General features: G+C 38.5%; 1 protein-coding gene across 1 annotated transcript in view; it reads left to right on the forward strand.

Moving 5' to 3' along the window:
- GK5 (glycerol kinase 5) overlaps positions 1-14,525 on the forward strand; it is a 77,602-nt gene that overhangs the window by 43,435 nt on the left and 19,642 nt on the right. Inside the window, exons 6-11 of the mRNA XM_030873311.3 lie at positions 1,480-1,555; positions 2,125-2,186; positions 2,656-2,729; positions 2,934-2,994; positions 4,405-4,531; positions 5,740-5,844. Of these exons, the coding sequence (XP_030729171.1) occupies positions 1,480-1,555; positions 2,125-2,186; positions 2,656-2,729; positions 2,934-2,994; positions 4,405-4,531; positions 5,740-5,844 (505 nt within the window). The remainder of the gene's footprint in view (positions 1-1,479; positions 1,556-2,124; positions 2,187-2,655; positions 2,730-2,933; positions 2,995-4,404; positions 4,532-5,739; positions 5,845-14,525) is intronic.

Raw genomic sequence — 14,525 nt, forward strand, 5'->3', positions numbered from 1 at the left:
TATATGTCATATTCCATTGTATATATGTGCCACATCTTCTTTATCCATTCATCTGTCGATGGACACTTAAGTTGCTTCCATGTCCTGGCTATTGTAAATAGAGCTGCAATGAACATTTTGGTACATGACTCTTTTTGAATTATGGTTTTCTCGGGGTATATGCCCAGTAGTGGGATTGCTGGGTCATATGATAATTCTATTTTTAGTTTTCTAAGGATCCTCGATACTGTTCTCCATAGTGGCTGTATCAATTTACATTTCCACCAACAGTGCAAGAGGGTTCCGTTTTCTCCACACCCTCTCCAGCATTTATTGCTTGTAGATTTTTTGATGATGGCCATTCTGACAGGTGTGAGGTGATACCTCATTGTAGTTTTGATTTGCATTTCTCTAATGATTAGTGATGTTGAGCATCTTTTCATGTGTTTTTTGGCAGTCTGTATATCTTCTTTGGAGAAATGTCTATTTAGGTCTTCTGCCCATTTTTGGATTGGGTTGTTTTTTTGATATTGAGCTGCTTATATATTTTGGCAATTAATCCTTTGTCAGTTGCTTTGTTTGCAAATATTTTCTCCAGTTTTTTTTTTAACATGTGCTATATGAAAGGAACCCTCCTAGTGCTGGGGTTATAAACGCAATCTAGTTCCTGCTCTTAAAGAGCTTAGGGAAGTAATGATGCTATGAGATAATGGCTATATGGAAGTTGCCCGTGTGGTACTGGGTTAGGCACACCCAAGAAATGCTAGTCTTGAAGGACTAATAGGAGTTGAAGAGGTGATCAAGTAGGATTTGTGGAATTGTTTTCCGGTAAGTTAATGATATCTTTACAAGCATGCCAGTTTCTCTATTGGTTAGTTTAAAGAGGTTTTGATTCTTTTGTTTCTTTTGGTAGATTTTTTTCTGTGACATTCCAGGTAAGTAATATTTTAGGCTTTAAAGGCCATGAGGATTCTGTCACAAACAGTCTGCCATCGTAGCATGAAAGTAGCCATAAATAATACGTAAATAAATGAGCATGGCTGTGTTCCAGTAAAACTTTATTTAAGGACATGGAAATTTGAGTTTCATATACTTCTCATCTGTCACAAGGTATTCTTTCTGTTCTTTTAACCACTATAAAATTACAAAAATGTTCTTAACTTGAGGTACAGACAACAGGTTGGATTTGACCTATGAGCCATACTGTGCCATCCCGTTTTAGACTTTCTATATTTAGACATATTTGTATATCTAAACTGAAAAAGAGATACACTTTGTTTTTTTCATCACAAAAGTAAACATTCTTGGTGTAAAACTAAAGCCTTTCATACCCTATAGTAATTGCTTAGAACCATTGGGGGTAAATTCTAGAAATTATTTCTCTATGTATATATTAATTTTTATAAAAAATGGGATTATATTGTATTTAGTGGTTGGCACTTAGTCATGCACTTAATAATTTAGCCTTTTGAATTGATTTTGTGCTGTTGTGTTTTCAAGGTGCGAAAGGCAATAGAAGAAGAAAATTGCTGCTTTGGGACTATTGATACCTGGTTGTTACATAAACTCACAAAAGGTAAAGATGATTTGATAGATCTGTATCTCAAGTAAGTAGAATTTGACTGACAGAAATGACTTATCTGAAAAAAGTGGAAGTTTGAAACTTTTTCCCCCATATCCCAGACATACTGTTTCTTTGGTACCGTAGTTACTTCATATTATACTAAAGCTAGATTAATTTCAGATTTATTCTAAGAGGAGGGTGATTTTAAAATTGTGATGAAACCTCAAACATAAGACTGAGGAACAGTCGTAATTTCGAGAGTGGTAAGACTTGAGTTCAATTCCTAATCTACCACTTTGCAGCTATACCTATAGTATAGCTGTAGGTAATCACGTTGCTTCTCTGAGCCCCTTTCCACATCTTTAAACTGGGAATCATGATATGGAAATGTGCCTGAAAGTGCTTTTGTAAAGTATAAAATTTCAAAAAGGTTTAGTGGGAAATTGCTTTGGAGACTTTGCACTGGAAATACACATTTTGGAATGAATTTGAGGGCAGACAAAAGTTGAGACTATAAACTAGGGATAGGTGTTGATTTATGCTACCTGATCATAAATAAATTGTTTCCAATATAAATTTAGGTTCTGAATTTGCCACAGATTTTTCAAATGCCAGTACAACTGGACTTTTTGACCCATATGAGGTAAAGTTTTTTTCCCTTCTTTTTTCTTTTTGAATTTATTTATTTTATTTATTTTACTTTTGGCTGCATTGGGTCTTCATTGCTGCTCACGGCCTTTCTCTAGTTGTGTCGAGCAGGGGCTACTCTTCGTTGCGGTGTGCGGGCTTCTCATTGCAGTGGCTTCTCTTATTGTGAAGCGTGGGCTCTAGGCGCGTGGGCTCTAGGCGCATGCGGGCTTCAGGAGTTGTGCACGTGGGCTCAGTAGTTGTGGCTCGCAGGCTCTAGAGCGCAAGCTCAGTAGTTGTGGTGCATTGGCTTAGATGCTCCTGGCATGTGGGATCTTCCCAGATCAGGGCTCAAACCCGTGTCCCCTGCATTGGCAGGTAGATTCTTAACCACTGAGCCACCAGGAAAGCCCCTTCCTTTCTTTTTGAGTCACCAATTTTTCTGTAATTTAGCTTGGATTCTGATGACATGTTTCTGTGCTCAGATGTGTTGGAGTAAGCTCATCACCTCCCTGCTTTCAATCCCGCTCTTTCTGCTGCCTCCCGTGAAGGATACAAGGTAATAATGAAAATCAGACATAGAAACCAGCAAAATTGTCCCTGAATTCACCTGGCCTGTGTGGGGAAAAGCATCTTATTATACGTTTGAGGTGCTTGTATGTTCATTATGTAACTTTTTGGCCTACGCTAAAAACAATTTGCTGAATTTTAGAATTAATATTTCTAGAACTATAACTTACTTTCTAACCAATTTTATTTGAAGCCACAATTTTGGATCAGTGGATGAAGAGATATTTGGCGTGCCTATACCAGTAGTGGCCTTGGTAAGTAGAAAACTTGAGGGCTTCTCCTTGTATAGTATGAACTAAATGAATGTATATGAATAGTTGTTAGGATTAGATTTAAGAAACAAAAAAGGTCCTTGCAGAATAAAGTTAAAGTATCTTTTTTCTTTTTAACTTAAAGGGCTCTCAATATAATCAGAAATGTTCTCCACTTTCTGGAAAAGGGACCCGTGGGCCAGTGTTCTATCATGGAAATATTTTATAACCTTTTCTGACTTCTCTATATATAGTTTTTCAGAAAACTGTGTTAAATTTTTTTAAAATGTTGTATTTTGAGTAATGTGTGGCTTGTATTTAATACTCTGAGATAAAAAACCGTGATGGGGCCAATGCTTAGTTTATATATGACATAGTATAATGATAAACCGTGATAGGGCAATTAAAGTAAAGAAGAAATATATTTACATTTTATAAAATCCTTCATCAGCATCTACTTAGCTGGTAAAGAATTCGTGGATGAGTGAAAAATTAGCTGTTTCTGATTTTTGAGGTTTCTTTCTTGATTATAGAAACTCAGATCTTGCCTTTAATTTCCTGTAACAGCTTAAACAGGAGGTATAGAGCATCTGTCCCTAGATGGACAGTCACTATGGTAGGTGGAGAAATCAAGTGAGGGGAGGGGAATTAAATTCTCAAGTTACAAATTCCTGGAGAGGATCAGTCTTAGTAGGCTCAGGTTTAGATTAAGGTATGGCTAGAAGACATAGATTAGTGAGAAAGCATTCTTCAGATGAGTTTTTGTCCTTAAAATATTGCTGTATATATATCTACATGTAGTTACATTAACCAAATGTGATAGGGAAGTCCCTGGTGGTCTAGTGGTTAGGATTTGGCACTTTCACTGTCATGGCCTGGGTTCAATTCCTGGCTGGGGAGCTGAGATCCTGCAAGCCGTGAGATGTGGGGAAAAAAAAAAAAGTTATAATTATTTTTAACAAAAATGTTTGTTGGGGAAATGTATATTTTTAACCTACATCTACTTATACACCTATCTCTCTTATTAAAAGAGAAATTTGTGTGGCCAGTTATTTTGACTAATGAATGAAAATGCTTGCAAGTTGCAAATGAACCATCTTAGTTGTTTTTTTCTGGACAAATTTTTTTTTTCTGGACAAATTTTATTCTGACTTTTATTTCTAAGATTATTCTTATGATACTTAAAAGTGGTGAAGTAGGTAGACTGCTGAAAATTCCTGAGACACGTTAGTTATCCCCATAACGTTAGTCCTAGAGAGACTCCTATCATATAGTTGTTGCTCTCTGTTTCCTTTTTTTAAGGAAAAGGAAATAAAATGGTGGACCATGAGAATACAATAAGTAAGACAGTGGGATACAGTGAAATGGAACACTGCTAAGGGCCCAAGTTCTTACTTTGAATGTTTTTGGCAGGTTGCTGACCAGCAATCAGCCATGTTTGGAGAATGCTGCTTCCAGACAGGAGATGTGAAGTTAACCATGGGAACTGGGACATTTTTGGATATTAATACTGGAAATAACCCTCAACAGAGTGTTGGAGGTAGGTAGTTAGAATATATCCTATTTATTAATAAAATATCCCTTCTTTTTACTTGTTTAACTTTTGTGACACTATTTTATTATTTTATATTAAGGATATTGTCTAATATTTTTCATTATTCTTCTTAGAGACAGTTAATCCTCATTTCCCTTTTTTCTTAAATTAAAAGCACTAAAAAATGAGGAAGATTTTAGGGAAAAGTTCAGAAAGACTAGGGTATTTTGGTCAGCTTTCCAAATATTTACCTATAATACATGTTATATTTGTTGAAAACATCTTTCTAGGCCTCTAAAATTTCTTTTATGTGTTAGAATTTCTTCTTTTTGTGATACTTTTTGGCGGTGGTACTTCTCAACTAGTGATCCATGCATATTTAGGGTTTTAATGACAATTGCTAAGAATTTGCTCTCTCTAATGGAGGAAATCCTGGAATGCACAAACCAAGAAATTTAGATTGTGTAACTACACCCAGGAGAGCTTGGGGCTCTTAGTCTGAGCTCTGGTCTCCTAACATGGTTACTAAGAGGTGGATTTAAAAATGTTTTTCTTGCCTTTCATCCCCCCTAAAGTTCTTCCTTTTTCCCTAACTGGGAAAATGAAAGCTGGAAAAATGATCATTATAAAAATTAAATTAAATGAAAAAAAAAAAAAACAGAAGAATGATCATTGTTTCTATTTAGGAACGTTGTTTAGAAACTACAGATAGGGTACTTCCCTGGCAGTCCAGTGGTTAAGATTTTGCCTTCTAATGCAACAAATTCAATAAAGAGTTAAAAAAAATTAGTAACTACAGATAAATGCAATAGCATGGTTAGTTGTCTGACAAACCAATCTCATAATAACTTTTAATTTCTCAATTAAAATATTGTTTCTGTGTTTCTAGAGACACAGATATGCTTGTAGCTACTAAAAGCTAATATTTATTGTTCTTTTTCTATGCCAGGCACTGCCCTAAGTCCTTTTTCAGTTTATTTTCACAGAAGCTCTCCGAGGTAGACCACTTTACAGTCGAGGAAACTGAGACTAAGAAACTAGAAACTTGTAAGACCACACCTAGAAAATGAGAGAGGGCTGGGATTTGAACTCAGGCAGTCTGACTCCACAGGCATGTTGCTAGTTTTTGAGATAATCAAATTGTTCCACTGTAGACTTCTCTGTAATTAATTCACTATTTATTGTGTAACTTATATTGTTTATTTGTTTTTAAGGCTTTTATCCATTAATTGGGTGGAAGATTGGGCAAGAAGTGGTGTGCTTAGCTGAAGGCAATGCAGCAGACACCGGTACTGCCATACAGTGGGCTCAACAGTTAGGTGAGTCGTCTGTTTCAACAGATTTCATAGGCCAGACATAACTCAGGAAAGCCACAGGATCGCAGATCAGCACGAATGGATGATTCAAATGAAACGAAATAAAATGACGTGCTAGAAGAAAATACAGGATGTTATTTTTATGACATTGGGATGGTAAAAGGCTAGGCATTAAAGCCAGATACCATAAAGAAAAAGAATAATAGATGTAAGTATAGAAAACATTAGAACGTGTAGGGAGAGATGCTGTAGCAAAGTTGAAAGACAAACTGGTAAGGACAATTTGTAGCATATGTTAGAAAAATTTAAAAAGATGACCAAAAAATTGGACAAAAGGCAGAGGAATAGGTATTTTTTAAATCAAGTGACTGTTAAAATATGCTGTTTAAATTCAATAATCAAAGAAATACACATTTAAAAATTGATGTCTCCTATGATTGTCAGAAGTTAATTACTTCTACGATGCTCAGCATTGATGGAAACGTAGAGAGAAAAGTATTCTTGTTTTCCATTGCGATGAACGTTAATTAGTATGGCCTTTCTGGAGGGCAATTAGGCAACATGTATCATTTTATAGAGTACAGACCCTTGGCCCTCAGGTCTATTCTTTGTTTCCTAAGAAAATAATCATACAGGTGTGCAAAGACATGTGTACATACATGGGTGTTTAACACGGCAATTGGAAATAAGTTCCTGTCTAATAATAAAGCGTTAAGTAAGTAAATGTCAGTACATCCATATAGTGGAACGCTGTACAAATAACACAAATACTGTAGTCACAAATAACCGTGTAGTTGCACATCTTATTGACATGCAACATTGTCTGTGATACATTAAGGAAGGGATGAAGCAGTCGCAGAACAGCCTGTATGAATATTTTTTGCTTTTTTTTAAAAGCAGCTTTTTGAGATATAATTCACATGCCAAATAATTCACTTACTTAAGGTGTACAATTCAGTATTTTTTAGTATTTTCACAGGGTTGTGTAGCCATCACCACAATCTAATTTTAGAATATTTTTGTTCTCCATAAAAGAAACCCCCCTACCCCTTGGCGGTGACTCCCTGTGCTACCCCCCAGCCCTAAGCTACCATTAATCGACTTTCTGTCTCTATGGATTTGCCTATTCTGGACATTTCATATGGATGGAATCAAGCAATATGTGGTCTTTTGTGACTGGCTTCTTTCACTCAGCACGTAATGTTTTCAAGGTTCACCCATGTTGTAGCATGTATCATTACTTCATTTCTTTTCATTGCTGAATAATTTTCCACCATATGGATGAACCAGCATTTATCCATTCAACAGTTGATGGCCATCTGGGTTGTTTCCATTTTTTGGCTGTTGTGAATAATGAAGAGCCTATATATTATATAACCATATTTAATGCATACAGTATGTAGTGTTATATACCAACGTATTAACAATAGTTATGTCTGATGATTAAATTATGAGGGGCTCTGCTATCTACTTTGCTGATTTGAACTAAACTGATTTGTTTAAAGACAAAGATAATTCTGTTGGCAGAAAACATACACTTCAGGAGGAAAATGCCAATCCATTTCTTCCTTTCTCTCTCTTTCTCTATAAGCCTGCACCTGCATTATCATCATAAGATTACTTATTAACAACAACAACAAATTGTTTATTTGGAAGCTTTTTATCACTTAAAAGTCTCTTCTTCCTTAAATGTACTTCTTTTAATTTTTTGGACATGTATCTTTAGTCAACTCAGAATTATCAGAAATAGAAAATATAGGTTACCTATTTCTTCTCTTTTAGTTATACCTTTTATTAATTTTACTCCTTCCCCCCGCCAAAAATAAGTGCAAAGAAAAAGCAGAATAATTTCACATGCCTCATTAAAAAAAAAATCTTTCCCAAGTTCCTTTGACATCATGTACACATTGTCAGGGGGAATCATTTCCACTGCTTTGCTGGGTTGGGGCTCATTCACTGTGATTCTCAAATGATGAAAACTCTTTTCTGGGGGATGGAGCTAAATGGCCCTGACCTAGAAAAGCGGTGTGATTTCCAGTGGACACATAAGCCCCTCCTAAAGACCAGTCCCATCTCTGGCAGGAAGCAGGACCATTTGTCTGACTGGAGAGAGAGAGAATTCAGAGTTGAATTATTTACTTAAAAATTTCAATCATTGGCAGAGCTAAACATCACTGGTATACATCTGTCTGAAATGTAAAAAAAAGTTGACCTTTATTTGAATATATCTCTTTCTGTTCTGAGAATTCACTTTAATGAATATATTGAGAAAATAACTGAATTATGTTCAGGAGAAACACAGTGCATAAGAGCCTGAGTGACCCTGTCATTTCCTTGAAGATGTGTATTCTGAGAATTTATGTCTGTGTGACATGCTGGGTTTGTTCCACTCTGAATGGTGGCTTCCTCCTACCCCTTTACTGGGTTGAATGCCTCAGTCGAGCTCAGGCACGAAAGCTCTTTTAAGCCACTTTCATCTTGGCTTTCAGATTTATTTTCTTAATCTTTTTCACACAGGCCAATTCTCTCACTTTTTTCCCCCTTGAGTCCCTATGGGATCATCTCTTTTTCCTTTTCATCTGGTCCATCTCGGCTCCCCTTCACTCTTTGTTCTCTATTTTGCTATCTCAATCTTAGAAATATTTCTATGTCTTCCAGCTTTTATTCAGTTAACAAGTAGTTAAGTGCTAAGTACGAACCTGGACCTGTACATGCTAGGAGACACCAGTGGATGAGACAGTCACTCCCTGCCCTCACGGAGGTTATAGTCTAGCAGGAAAGAAGTATATTAAATGAATAATGGAAAAAAACAAAAGAAATTAGTATTAAGTACCAGGAAAGAGAAGTAGAGGTAGAATCAGTGATCTCTTTCTAAAGGGAGGGCTTTGTTTGGTCTGGGGAATCAGAGGGCTTCTTTAAAGAAGTCATGTTTCAGGCTTCCCTGGTGGTGCAGTGGTTAAGAATCTGCCTGCCAATGCAGGGGACACGGGTTCGGGCCCTGGCCCGGGAAGATCCCACATGCCGCGGAGCAACTAAGCCCATGCTCCACAACTACTGAGCCTGTACTCTAGAGCTCGTGTGCCACAACTACTGAGCCCGTGTGCCACAGCTACTGAAGCCCACGTGCCTAGAGCCCATGCTCCGTAACAAGAGAAGCCCCTGCAATGAGAAGCCCGCGCACGGCAACAAAGAGTAGCCCCCGCTCGCCGCCATCAGAGAAAGCCCCTGTGCACCAACGAAGACCCAACGCAGCCAAAACCAATAAATAAATAAATAATTTATTTTAAAAACAGTCATCTGCAACTAAAAAAAATAAAAAATAGAAAAAGAAGTCGTGTTTCAGCTAGGACTGAAGTTAGAACAAGAGTGGTTGGACAGATAGGAGAAGCACTTGGTCAAGGAGCAGCCCAAGCAGAGAGGACCAGTGAAGAAGGCCCTGAGCAGGGAGAAGCATGGCCTATTTAAGGAACTGAAAGAATGCCCTATTTCTTTTCTACAACTGAGACAGTTCCCATCTCTGTTGTCCTCCGGTAACTTGGGTCAGGGGACATCGTTTCCCTAGCAATTCCACTTTTAATTGCTACATGTCACATCTGCCTGCTCCAGGCAAGCCCCATCAGACTCCCAGTATACATTGTAAATTACCCAGGACTCTTGTTTACTAGAAATAAAAGAAACTGATTTCTTCTCTCTGGGTCTCTTCCGAAGAGAGATAACAGCCTCTCTCATTAGAGGAGATGAGATAAACATTCTCTCATCTAGGAACTAATTAGGTGGTGGTGAATGGTTACATGCTATTGCTAGTGAGCAGGGTTTTTGTTCATGGTCTTGCATCCCCCTTGCTTCCTGCTGGGATGACACACAGTAAGATAAATATGGCTGCAGCTGGAGTGGAACCCAGCCATGAATGAAACTTTGAGTTGTCAAGGAGACTGTGCAGACCCAGGGTCTGTAGAGGGCACCAACTGAGTGTTATTGGTGAAAATACCAGAGGCTGGTGAGGACCCTGTAGATGTTCTCTATGGATCGAGCCGGCTGAGTCAAGAGAAAATCCCCTCAGATGTGGAGAAGGAAAAGCTGGGCCTCCCCACTCCTGGGAGAACCTGATAACAGTGGTCATCAGTACTGATTGGTCTGAATTGCTCCTCTTCCAGGATAAGTGGAGAGGCCTAATCTTTCTCATACTCTGAGAAACCCAAGAGCCAAGGGTATTCATTCCCTTACCTCTCACTGCCTGCCAACCCCATAAGCCTGACCTGAAGGAGAGCACAAAGCATTCAAGAACATCCAGTACCTTGAAGGAGGGTGACCAAGTTCGATAAAGCACAACAGGTGGCTCCCACAGAGGCAGATGTCATGGAGGAAACAGAAGATTAAAATAACAACAACAGTGGGCTTCCCTGGTGGCGCAGTGGTTAAGAATCTGCCTGCCAATGCAGGGGACACGGGTTCGATCCCTGGTCCAGGAAGATCCCACATGCCACAGAGCAGCTAAGCCCGTGCGTCACAACTACTGAGGCTGCGTTCCACAACAAGAGAAGCCACTGCAATGAGAAGCCCACGCACTGCAATGAAGAGTAGCCTCCGCTCGCTGCAACTAGAGAAAGCCTGGGCGCAGCAACGAAGACCCAACGCAGCCAAAAATAAATAAATACATAAACTTATTAAAAATATATAACAACAGGGCTTCCCTGGTGGCGCAGTGGTTGAGAGTCCGCCTGCCGATGCAGGGGACACGGGTTCGTGCCCCGGTCCGGGAAGATCCCACATGCCACGGAGCGGCTAGGACTGTGAGCCATGGCCACTGAGCCTGCGCGTCCGGAGCCTGTGCTCCGCAACGGGAGAGGCCACGGTAGTAAGAGGCCCGCATACCACACACACATACACACACACACACACACACACATATATATATATATATATATATAACAACAACAAAAATAAAACAGTAAATGGATAAAAGAAAATATTGCAAAGAAATGTTGGGAACAAATAAAGAATTTCAAAGGACAAAAACCGTGATATATAATATGTAAAGAAATTAATAAAATGTAAAATGGACAGTACTGGAAACCCAAGTAGGGATCAGGAAGAATTTAACAACAAAAAGGAAAAAAATAGAAAATAAAGCTGAAAGGTAAGATATATAGAGGAAAGATCAAAGGAAAGAAATATGTGACTAATTGTCTCTTTTCTAGAATATGAAAATGGAATTATGAAAATGTAAAAATTGAAGAGAGAATTGAAAATAAATGTCCCTGAACTGAAGAAAGACCTAAGTTTTCAGAGTGAAATGGCTTTACCAAGTTTAAAAAAGTCGCACACTAAGACAGTCATATGTAGATGAATTGTCTGAATCCCAAGAATAAAGAAAAGAGTTGAGACAGGAAGAATAGTTGATTTATAAAGAGAAGAGAATCAGACCGGCCTGGAAGTTAGTTGTAAAATTTTGAAAGTGGAACAACATCTACCCATTACAGAGAAAAAAGAACAGGGAGCCAATATTCCAGGGTCTGGCTAAGATGTCATTCAGATTAAGTGCAAAAGGCACATTTCTTGGCCATGCAGTATATACTTTCTGAAGAAATTACCCAAAATGATCTAGAACAAAGATCTCAAAATGGAGAAAGCAAAGGATACAAATAAAGTGTTTTCCAAATAAAAATATATTTTTTTCCTGGTAGTAGGCCAGACTTCTCTTTGTTCTATTTTATTTGAGCTGTTCTTATACCAAACTGATTTAAGTTTTCTTACTGTAATGTAAACACTTTATTTCCATACATTAAGAACATAGTTTTGGGGCTTCCCTGGTGGCGCAGTGGTTGAGAGTCCGCCTGCAGATGCAGGGGACACGGGTTCGTGCCCCGGTCCGGGAAGATCCCACATGCCGTGGAGCGGCTGGGCCCGTGAGCCATGACCGCTGAGCCTGCGCGTCCGGAGCCTGTGCTCCGCAATGGGAGAGGCCACAACAGTGAGAGGCCCGTGTACCGCAAAAAAAAAAAAAAGAACATAGTTTTGGATATCCTTTTAAGAGATTGAAATGATCTTAACACTAAAAAGAGACCCTAATTAAGCTGGGCTTAAAGATTTTATGTGTGTGCATGCGTGCTCTACAAAAGAAAGTAATGTTCCTGTCCAATGTTTCAAAATGGTATTTTTTTTTCCTTCCCATAAATGCTTTTAATTCTGTGATGTGTAATTTATGGGGCAAATTGTTGGTCAAGAATAGACAACGGAGTATACATCTTTTCTGTTGTTCATTCTTCTTCCTGTTCATCTATGTTTTTATTTCAAGTCTGTGTAAATCCCTTTTCTCACACACACACACACACACACACACACACACACACACATGCACAGAACCAAATCCTTTTCTCAGTGCCATACTTAGACAAGCAAGAGTGGAACATCTCAGGGCTTCCCTGGAGGCTCAGTGGTTGAGAGTCCGCCTGCCGATGCAGGGGACACGGGTTCGTGCCCCGGCCCGGGAAGATCCCACATGCCGCGGAGCTTGTGCGTCTGGAGCCTGTGCTACGCAACGGGAGAGGCCACAACAGTGAGAGGCCTGCGTACCGCAAAAAAAACCCAAAAAAACAAGAGTGGAACATCTCAGCCTGTTATGTAATACAGTTAGAAATGAATAGTAAAAACAGTATTTAAATGGTACTTAGCCACATGGAAATTTGAAATGTCTTTTCTTAAGTAGCATAGGGCCAAGGAAAACATTTGAAACACAATTTAATAGTGTCCAGAAAATAAAGAAAATGACTATAATTCTGTAAAAATTAGTACTTAGATGAAAATGATGAATGCTTATTAATATGCAAATAAAGAGAAGCATTTTAAATTTCCAAGCCAAAAATGATATAGGTATGCAAATCATAAAAGGTAGATTGATAAACTAAATCTCTTTTAAACATATCTAAGTTACCCTATATACATTTCAGTGAGTTTATATACGTATATGTGGGGGGGTGGAGAAAGAGAAAATGAGAACTGTTTTAACTTTTTGTTTTGAAATAATTTCAAACTTGTAAAAACAGTACAAAAATTCTTGTATACCCTTTATCCCAGATTATCCCTATGTTTCAACATTTTGCCATAATTGCTTTACCTATCTATCTATTACCCACCCATCCATCTATCCATCCAATATGCTATAGGATAGATAAATATCTATATAATTTTCTGAGCTCTTTGATAATAGCTTGCATGCATCTTACTTCTTTCCCTGTAGTATTTCACTATGTATTTCCTAAGAATAAGAATATTCTGTCACATAGCTAAAGTATGGTTATTAACTTCAGAAAATTTAACGGTGGGTACAATACTTTTGTCAGATGTCCCAATCCTGTCCTTCATGGCAATTTTTTTCCAATACAGGGTCCAGTTCAGGATTGCTTATTGTATAATTTCCTTTAATCTAGAACAGTTTCATCAACTTTTCTGTTTCTATTGACATTTTTGAATAATATAAGTCAGTTATTTTATAGAATGTCCCTCAATTTGGGTGTTTCATGTCTAGATCCAGGTTATATAGTTTGGACTGAAATTATACATAAGTGATAATGTGTCTTTCTCAGAATACATACCTGGAGATGCAAAGTGCCTCTTACTCCTGTTTTGCTTCTGTCAGTTTTGTTCAAGTGCATAAGATATTTTCTGATTTCTCCATTGTATAATTACCATTTTTTTGTAATAAATAATATGTGGCGAGATACTTTGAGATTAGCTAGATACCCCTTTTCTCACCAAACTTCCCCCATCCCCTAAATTTAGCTTTCATTGATGATTCCTACCCGGATCAGTCTTCACTCTGATAGTTGCAAAATGGTGCTTTCTAACTCCATTTTTCCCTCTGTTTATTAGTTAGCATTCTGTTATATAAGGAAGAGCTTTCCCTTCTCCTCTGTTAATTTATTATTGGTATAAACTCATGGTTTCTTATTTTATTCAGCAGGTTATAATTTTTACCGTTCTTATTTGTTTATTTTTTTTCATGCTCAAATAGCCCCAGATTTGGCCAGTGAAAACTTCCTCAGACTGGCTTCTATGTCTTTGAAGTGTCTATCTGTATTATTTTTGAGCACTTTCTTAATTTCTGGCACAAGGTGGTTTTAAGCTCATCTTGTGTTTTTTGTATCCCTGCCCTGGAATTAGCCACTTTTCCAATGAGCCCTGCCTCCTTTTAGTGGGAAATTGGTATTTAAAAGCAATGAGGGACTTCCCTGGTGTGCAGTGGTTGAGAATCTGCCTGCTGATGCAGAGGACATGGGTTTAAGCCCTGGTCCGGGAAGATCCCACATGCTGCGGAGCAACTAAGCCCATGGGCCGCAACTATTGAGCCTGCGCTCTAGAGCCTGCGAGCCACAACTACTGAGCCCGCGTGCCACAACTACTGAAGCCCGCACGCCTAGAGCCCAAACTCTGCAACAAGAGAAGCCACTGCAATGAGAAGCCCACGAACCGCAATGAAGAGTAGCCCCCGCTCGCTGCAACTAGAGAAAGCCCGTGCTCAGCAACTAAGACCCAACAACGAAGACCCAATGCAGCCAAAAATAAATACATTTATTAAAAAAATAAAAACAATGACTGGGGGAATTCCCTGGTGGTCCAGAGGTTAGGACTCCGTACTTTTACTGCTGAGGGCTCGGGTTCAATCCCTGGTTGAGGAGCTAAGATCC

Source organism: Globicephala melas, chromosome 4, assembly GCF_963455315.2.
Source record: "Globicephala melas chromosome 4, mGloMel1.2, whole genome shotgun sequence".
In the NCBI taxonomy this organism is placed as follows: domain Eukaryota; kingdom Metazoa; phylum Chordata; class Mammalia; order Artiodactyla; family Delphinidae; genus Globicephala; species Globicephala melas.